At 50.5% G+C, this 8,798-nt stretch overlaps 4 protein-coding genes across 4 annotated transcripts; 2 read left to right on the top strand and 2 right to left on the bottom strand.

The window, feature by feature from the left end:
* Positions 1-759: 759 nt before the first annotated feature.
* CORC01_14400 (uncharacterized protein) lies at positions 760-1,540 on the top strand (the record flags this gene model as incomplete). The annotated part of the gene is made up of 2 exons (XM_022626011.1): positions 760-1,120; positions 1,296-1,540. 2 exons carry the CDS (start codon positions 760-762, stop codon positions 1,538-1,540), a joined length of 606 nt encoding a protein of 201 aa, XP_022467477.1.
* Positions 1,541-2,275: 735 nt separating this feature from the next.
* Positions 2,276-3,955, top strand: CORC01_14401 (formyl-CoA transferase; the record flags this gene model as incomplete). Its single annotated transcript, XM_022626012.1, has 2 exons — positions 2,276-3,473; positions 3,528-3,955. 2 exons carry the CDS (start codon positions 2,276-2,278, stop codon positions 3,953-3,955), a joined length of 1,626 nt encoding a protein of 541 aa, XP_022467478.1.
* A 39-nt stretch (positions 3,956-3,994) lies between these two features.
* CORC01_14402 (fungal specific transcription factor) lies at positions 3,995-5,540 on the bottom strand (the record flags this gene model as incomplete). Its single annotated transcript, XM_022626013.1, has 2 exons — positions 3,995-4,508; positions 4,582-5,540. 2 exons carry the CDS (start codon positions 5,538-5,540, stop codon positions 3,995-3,997), a joined length of 1,473 nt encoding a protein of 490 aa, XP_022467479.1.
* Positions 5,541-6,999: 1,459 nt separating this feature from the next.
* CORC01_14403 (transmembrane amino acid transporter) lies at positions 7,000-8,505 on the bottom strand (the record flags this gene model as incomplete). The annotated part of the gene is made up of 2 exons (XM_022626014.1): positions 7,000-7,059; positions 7,126-8,505. 2 exons carry the CDS (start codon positions 8,503-8,505, stop codon positions 7,000-7,002), a joined length of 1,440 nt encoding a protein of 479 aa, XP_022467480.1.
* Positions 8,506-8,798: the final 293 nt, after the last annotated feature.

Below are 8,798 nucleotides of genomic sequence, written 5' to 3' on the forward strand. Positions count from 1 at the left end.
AAACTAAAAATCGATTAGTATATATAACAAAACGTTATAAATACCTTTCAAAAATCTTTTAAAACTTTACTCGTTTTTATTTTTTAAAATAAGTTTATTATTTTATTTATTTATTTATTTATTAATATTCTTAATATTTAACTTAGTTATAATCTATATAAAACGGCAAACTATCTAAAAAAAAGATATTAAGTTTATAAAAGATATCCTAAAGATTAGTAAATACCTTAGTTCAGTTTAAAAAACTAATCCTTAGGACCGTTAATTATAATATATTTATAACTTTAAATATAATAATCGTTTATAATAACCATTTTCTTATTTAAGTTCTATTTACTTTATTATAATAAAAAGTAAATATAATAGGACTATATAGACTTTAAAAATAAGGATAACGAATTTATAATATTATAAGGATTACGACTTTTACTTTACATAATAATATTAATATTCGTTTATTAAAAAGGTTTCGTATTTTATTAGTTATTTTAATAAAATAACTATTTTATAAACTAACTTTATTAAAAAAAAAAAGGCTTTTAGGTTTTGTAAATTATCTATTTTTTTTTTATTAATTTTGTAGTTTATTTATAAACCTAAAACCTTTTTTTCTTTTAGGTTTAGGGGAAAAATCCCCCCATACCCATTTAAGAATAATCCCTATATCCCTATACTTAAATGTCCCCAAAATATAGGTGCACCCAAATCCCCACCCCATTTATTTAGGTCCCCATGGGTCCCCATGGGTTGGGGATTTTTATGCCTACTGATATCGAGGGCACTCGCACAGCTCTCGGCTTGCCTCCGTTCCCCCGAATCGCCCCTATTTCCAGCGAAGACAGGGAACTCAGCGCCGACAAAGAAACGGGAGCCATCATCCTGAGAATCGTCTCTGTAGGTGAGCCTGGTGTGTGGGGGAAGGCGGGCGATGTCCCGGTCAAGACAACTTTCAACACCAGAGAGCTCGGCCTGGAGTTCCCTGACCTCAAGTTCACCAAGGTCGAGGACCTTTGGTGGGGTGAGAACTTCAAGGGGGTCAGCTTCACCAATCTGTCTGGCTTCCACTTCCGATTCCAAGACGATAAGTCACAGATTGCGCATTTGCAACGTCGGACAGCCGGTGAGTGACTCCGTGATCTTGGCAGAAGAGACTGTCTTCTTGATCGATTCGCTTACATGGCACAGGACACATTGTCAACCGCGGCGTTCACAACCACGGAAAGACATTTTCCAAGAGATTCACGTCTGTGTCTCCCCAGGAACCGAGACCGGAGGCATGTGACGACTAAAAGAAGGCAAAGAGCCCGAGTCTGCCGGGCCGGGCGATTTCGACAAGGTCCCGCTTCCCCGTCTCAATGAGCACGGAGGTCTGTGGTACCGCGACTCGTACGGCGATGCTGTCCGCGGCCACAACGACATTATCTCTTTCCCTTGGCACAAGTGGCAGGGAGGAAAGGGCAAAAACGTCGATGTCTGGTTGGCGCTGGGGTTCAACCCCGACTTGGCCCAGTATATGTACGATAGACAAGGCTGGGCATGAAAGGTTATTATAGTCGTCTCCATCACCATGCTAGTCGTAGTTCCTTTATTTTCTGGTTTGAATAGTGCCAGCGAGGCATTGCCAACTCACTATTATCTTCGGGCGTGAACAATGGAGGATACTTCAAACTAGCACCTCAGCGGTTGAATTTTGCAAAGTCAACTGTGCTCGCGAAATGAGTTGCCACTTTCGAGCAAATCTAGACTTCGTAAAGTTTCAAGTAACTTTAAACACGACATTCTTCGGTCCCGAACGAGCGGGGAATCCAATATCAGAGATACCCGCCAGCGACACGAAGAGCGCAAAACTCCGTGACCAAAACTCCGAGTTCGGAACTCCGGGACCAAGACCCACTAACATACCACCGATGAAACGGCACCTTGCTAGGAACGTGGTCATGTCGAATGAGAGACTGGCAAACTGCTCCGCATGACTGGGAAATGTTCTCCAAATCCCTCCGCTGCAGATTCCCATCTGCCGGCAGACTCTTCTGTATCGGGCCGAGCCTGAAGGATTGGAGATGGGATGGGGATCTGCCGGAGTTTTGAACCGCAGCGATATGGACGGCATGAATGCCGTGACTTTGTCTAGATTTCAGGTTTCAAATCGCCTACCTAGTCTATGACATCCGCTGGAAGAAGAAGCATACAGAATATTAATAAACCGTGATCCTCCAAGTCTGATAAAAGCCCCGAGATCACCGGATCACCACTACTTCACTCAAAAGTTGCAGCCATGTCAAACTATTCAGTCTTCACCGAGGCATCTCGTATTCTCAACGATGTCTTGCTTGCTGACCGTGCCCTACGTCTCCCGGATTCGTTCAAGGAGGCTGCTAAGAAGATCAAGTTCGTCGGAGGCGATGCCAAACCCTTCGTCCTGACGCCCTTGAAAATCACCGAGTCATCCGCTTCCCTTACCGCCCTCCTAGCCACCGCAGCCAACGTCGCCGCGGCAGAGAGATACGGAATCGAGTATCAAGATGTACAAGTCAACACCGATGTTGCGACCTTGTTCTTGGAATCTGTTCTGCTTCCAACCATTGGCGGCAAGCAGTTCCTCCAGAACCCGCAGATGGCGTCAGAGATTGCCAAGATGGACATACACCAGTCCTCAAAACCAATTCGGCGCCACGCGACCAACGTCTACCAGACCAAGGACGGGAGATGGTATCACCTCCACGGGTCCATGAACGCCGAGCCAACAATGAAGATGATGGGCGTCCAAGATGTCGACGTGACCTCGGAAGAAGCCATCAGAATCTACGCCGAGAAAGTCGCCCAGTGGGATTCCAGAGAAATCGAAGAGGTCGCCAACGAAAAGCACAAGCAGGCAGGTGTCACTTGCTACACGCCCGACGAGTTTTTCTCCAGCGAGCAGGGCAAGGCCATGTCCCAGGAGCCGCTGTGGAGTATAACCCGCGTGCCCGCTCCGCGGACATCGTGGCCAAAGGCGCCTGACGACCAGGAGTTCAAGCCCCTCGCGGGGATCAGGATTCTCGACGTTTCCCGTGTCATTGCTGCCCCGGCTGTATCCAAGATGTTGAGCGTTTTCGGAGCCAATGTCCTCCGAGTATCGTGCGACAAGCTACCCGACGTTGGGGCGACCATGCCAGACCTGCAGACAGGAAAGAGGGACACGAATATTGACCTCAAGACGGAGGAGGGGAAGCAGACTTTTGCTGAGCTTGTCAAAGGGGCTGATATCCTAGTCGACGGATACCGTCCTGGCGCTTTGAAGAGACTTGGGTTCGACACGAGCTCCTTGCGCGAGCTGAACCCTAGCCTGATTTACATGCGGGAGAACTGTTACGGGTTCAAAGGCCCTCTAGCTCACCGATCCGGATGGCAGCAGATTAGTGATTGCTTGGTCGGTTTGTCTCATCTGCAGGGCCGGTTCCTCGGTTTGGACGAGCCTGTTGTGCCGCTTCTGCGTAGGTCACCTGGTTTCCCCCGCACATTGGGCATTTTGCTAACGGGGTTTCCAGCCAACTCGGATTACCAGACAGGCTTGATCGGTGCTACAGCTGCCATCCAGGCCTTGATTGGTCGTACAGCAGAGGACGTTACATTCGATATCGACATCAGCTTGACCCAGTACAATATTTGGTACTACAACCTAGGCCTCTATTCTGACGAGCAACAAAGGGAGCTCAGAGACCGGGATCCCGAATTTAGCCCGCGGCATTTTGACGATATGAGTGCTCTTGTTGGTAAGACGCACCAGTCCTGGAAAAAAATTCGCCCCGATATCTTTGCACACCCCGAGTATTTCTGGGACATGAGCGGACGGGAGTTTGGGTTGGATGAGAACTTCAGGATCCTGGCTCCCGCATTCACGTTTGAATCAACTCGTCTGGGTTGGGATGAACCAAGCGGTCGCAGAGGAAGATCGAGGCCCGACTGGATTTCGTGAGTCTTCGCTGCTCTTGAGCTAGGTAAGGTAGGTAGTTCATTAGAGAAACGTAAAGTAATTATCTCCCAAGAGATGCTCAAATCCCCAAGGAACGCCCCACGAGTCGAGGATTGTCTGGTCCCATGGCAAAGAGCCTGTTTCATTGATCCCGTTGTTGTTCGTGTTCAAGAGTGTTTCGTGGTGCGTTTCGACTGCAGGAGAAAGAGTGGATAATGTCACTCGAGACGAGTTTTGCAGAGCATCTGATGGGCTCTCTCGGTGAGCTTGAGTGACGTGGGAGGCAGTAAGGTGTCGATCAGAGGCTGAAGTCTGGAATACTGATAAAGTGTCGTCGGAAGAATCCAAGGCTGCCAGGGCAGCTCTGTGCACGTCCTGACATACCTCGCGTACGGGAGTCAGAAACGAACCAGGCTGTGAGCGTTCAAGCAATGCAAGGCGCTGCAGAGCCGTTGAGACTGATGCGAGGTTCTCGGCAGCGTTACTTGTGCGGGATCGACGCAAAGAGTAATGAGACAAAATGAGAATAGCAGTCACACTGATAGGAATCACATCCCTGGTCGTGAAACTTAGTGATTGCCGTTGAAGAATGCAAGAACAACATTGGATATGAATATGGGACAACGTACCACGTCAGGCTCTGCCAGCTTTCTGGGATGAGTAAGTCCAGCTTGAGAATCGCCCTAGCAGCATCCACGGACGTTTGGATAGACATTGTGACCCTGGAGGAAGACGAATCAGAGGGCTTGGGCCGTACCAAAGACTTCCAATCTTGTTCGCTTTGTGCTCGATGAACTAGAATCACACAGTGATGATAGGTATAGTTCAAGCGGAGGACGGACGGGTGCTCAATCAGCTCAGGATGACCGTCAAGGTCCAAAGCCGCGGCAAACTCGACTCGCCAGTCTGCCAAGTCCTGGTAGAGTGCTTGCGTGGCATCTGAAATACCGTCAGGATTCAGCCCTTCTCTAAGATAGATCTTGGAGTAAATTTTGGCTTGAATGACAGCAAGGCGCGAATAGGCGATGAAAACGTTGACCAGAGTGTGTGAGGAACCATGGGTGCTGAATTCATGCTGCATGAGCGAATCGGGTAGATCAACCTCGAAGCCGCCAAAGTCTTGCGCAGGAGGCCTGCCGGTTCGGAGACTCAGCTCGCGGTCCAGAGAAAACGCGAGCCAAAAGACATTGACCCTTGTTGCCTTTTCAACAGGGCTCAACGACGCGTTGCATTCCTTTCTGTGTAGCCCAATGGTGTGCGCAAGCCGAATGGCGTTGGCAACCAGCATGAAGCTGGGCTGCGGGTTGGGCGTTCCCAGAAAGAACCACGCTAGTACCAGCAGAGCTTGAACCGACATGAGCTGCGTGGCTCTCATGAGGATGTCGAGAACGGTGTCGAGTGCGTTTGCCGCGTAGGCCCAAGCCAACTCCGCATCCTCAGAAAGGCCTTGCTCGACGCGCCGTCTTTGAGAAAGTGCCAGAATGGCGTTGAATGACGTCCACCAAGCCGGACCACCATCAAAGTCCCCAGAGTATTGCTGGCCGAGAAGCGCCATAAAAGCAGGCGGGTGAAAGAGCGGCAGTGCCATGTGTTTCTCCTCGAAGAAGGCCCTGACGAGCGAGAAGGCTTCGGCCCAGGGTGGTAGGGGGCAGTGAACCCTTTTTTCAAATACGCTTTGCAACTTGGGATGCGTCCACAAGGACCACGGCCCTGTCCTTGAGCCTGGCTGCCCGTTCCGTCGCCGGGTCGAGGTTGTTCGCTCAGCGAACAGCGGTTCAGTGCGAAATAGTGCTATGGCGGAAGATGGTCCTGGAAGCAACTTAATATTTGATGTCATGCATTTTCTTCGAAAAGTAGACTTCTCGTACCAAAATAGCGCAAGTCTCGACCGCCGCCCATGAGAGAGTCTTGCAACATTTCCATTGTCAGTGAAACCGAACGCGTACCAACCACAACCACAAAGCGTTGATTCAAGCTCACTTAAACTCGGTGATGCCCGGGATTCGGATGTAGGAGGGCTTCCGATATCCGACAGCGTTGACGGTGTAGCTCGAGAATTGGGTGTAATCTGCACACTGTTGTGATTTGAGATGCGTGCTTCGAGTGCAGTCGAGCCCTCAGGTGATTCAACCAAGGAATCTTGAGTTGATGCTCGCGCTTTGCTTAGCCGTGTCCGGCGCGCAGCTGGTTTTGCAACATCGGCATAGTTGCACGCAAGCGACAAATCTAGACATTTAGTACACTTTGGTCTGTTGCCGTCGCACTTGACCTTTTTTTTACGACAAAAATCGCAGGCCTACTTGCAATTGTCAGCCATCCAACACAATCACAGGAGACGTGCTAGAAGTTGTTGACCTTGGCGAATCGACGCCTTCTGTCTCCCTTTGTCACCCTGTCCGACATAGCCGATCCTACTTAAAAAACCAATAAAGGAACGCATGGATGGGTATGGGTTGCTCCAGGAGGTCCAAGACTTTTAGCAGTGCATCACGTGTCGTGTCATGTGAGCTTGAGGCTGTTTTCCTTTCCACTTTCCCTGGCGGCCGCGATTATCACGAGCACTGGAGCCAAGGACAGAATTCAGACTTGAGTTCTTGGTGATTTGAGGCTTCTTTTTAAACGAACCCTTGCTTTCATTAGAAAGGTCATGCTATTACCATGGCTAATAAGATACACTTATTGCCCGATAGTCAACTGGAATCTGCTTGGGGGAACGAGTCATGTCGAATCCCCGCGTCCCAGTCAACCCCAGCTCCGGCACGCTGCTGCGGCGACCGACATAAGCTTCCGTCTTGCCGCAATATAGATTGCAGATTGACTTTTAGATACTCAAGTAGACTTTGTTCTAGGTTTTCATCGCAACTTTGGACTCTACCATGTCGCTCCGTTTCGGACGTGCCCGTTTGATACCGCCAGTGTGGTAAAATTTCACGACGATGAGTCTCACGGAATTGTACGAGCTTAGGCCCGTTGTTACATGTTACAAGATAATTCAAGGGGTATTATTATCTGTACTATCAAAACTACGAATTCGATAAAGTTGGCATTTAGCCAACGGGGGCGCAGGTGAAGGGGTTGGAAACCTTTCCATTCTTGAACTTGAGGTTCTAATTCAAAAACAATTAGTATCTTTTCACACCATCAAGAGTATATATCTGCGGGCAAAAACTTACAATCTCAACAATGCTGGCGTAGGTACCGCAAACCAAAACGACAATGCCGATGATGAAGGCAAGACCGTTGAGAGCAGTCTTCCAGACGTTCTCCTTGGCAAAGATGGAGCCCTCGCGAATGAGCAAGAACCACATCAGGGCGGGGAAGTAAAAGGTGAAGCCGGAGATGAAGAGGGAGGAGCTGATGGACAGGAGCTCGGAGAAGAAGGGGATGGCTTCGGCGATGATGAAGGCGAGAACGGTGATGACGGTGATGAGACCGAGCCAGGTGATCCAGCCCATCTTGGTGTTGATGAAGCGGATGATGGAGTCCTTGTAGACGCGGCCGTGGATGTAGCGGCCGACGACGGTGGTGTTGATGGATCCCGAGATGAAGATGACGGGCAGGGCAATGCCAAAGGCGATCTTGGAGATGGTGTGTCCGGCAGACAGCAGGGCAGGGGACTGGACATCCTGGCCGACAAAGGCGTAAATGAGGGCACCGGTGACGGTGTAGATGAAGATTTCAATGAGACCGAGGGCCCAGATGGACTTCTTGTAGTCGCGCGGGGTGTGCATCTCATCCATGAAGGAGAACTGGCAAATGGCGAAGCTGTAGGCAAAGACAAGGTTGGTGATGGCGATGAAGGCCTCGGCAAAGGTGATGTTCTCCTTGGGCCAGGCGGACCAGGGGGCGGTGGTGATTTCGCCCTTGTTGATGCCGGTGGCGATAATGGTGATGCCGATGGCGATGATGATGGAGACGAAGTCGATGTAGCCGAGAACAGCGACTTCAGCAAAGGAAGGCGGGATGGCGAGGATGAGCAGGATGATGGCGGAGACGACGGCAAAGACAATGGAGCACGCGCCGTTGTTGGTGATGTTGCCAAAGGCGATGGCGCCGGTGAGGGTGTGGGAGCTAACCAGGAACGTCAACTGCAGCGCAAACATGGCGCCAATGATTTCGTAGCCCCAGCGGCCAAACATGAGCTGGCCGGCGTCGGCGTAGTGCGAGACGTGGGGGAACTTGATCTTGACCTGGCCGACGACGTCACTGGTGTAGATGGCAATGAGACCGAGGCCGACGCAGAGGATGACGCCGGCGACCATGCCGAGGGCGGCAAAGGCGGCGGGGAGAGACAGACTGCCGAGGGCGATGGCCTCGACGATGAGGACGACGGTGAGGCGCTTCCAGCCGAGGCGGTGGAAGTGGGCGCTGCCCTGGGCGGCCTTGGCCTTCTCGAGGTCCTGGTGGTTGAGGTCGGTGACCTCGCCGACTATTTCGTCGGGGAAGACGGCATCGCGGGAAAACTGGGGGGAGACGACGGGGCCTTCCCGGGACTTGGTGTCCTTGCCCTCGGTGGCATAGGCCTGCTGTTGTCTAATCTGGTCGTGATCCATGATTGGCTTCGTGGGAGGTTGAAGAAGGTTGGTTTTTCTGTGCTTCTCGAGGTTCAAGTTTTGTGTGTGTGTATGTGTGGCGTGGGGCCTGAGCGGAGGAGCTTTGACAGAGTGATGTCAAGAGTTGATTGCGTCTGGTAGTGTTTGAGACAAGCACGTATGCACGAACAACAGGACGGACCTGGTTGTGAACGGGTCTGACTTCAGTTGGAGAAGTGAGAAGAGAGAGTGGGAGATGAAGAGCCAAGAGCCTGTTGATCTGAAGAGAGAAACAACAACAAGGAGATGGGAAG

The sequence above is a fragment of the Colletotrichum orchidophilum genome, assembly GCF_001831195.1.
Source record: "Colletotrichum orchidophilum strain IMI 309357 chromosome Unknown Scaffold_283.1, whole genome shotgun sequence".
NCBI classification, from domain to species: domain Eukaryota; kingdom Fungi; phylum Ascomycota; class Sordariomycetes; order Glomerellales; family Glomerellaceae; genus Colletotrichum; species Colletotrichum orchidophilum.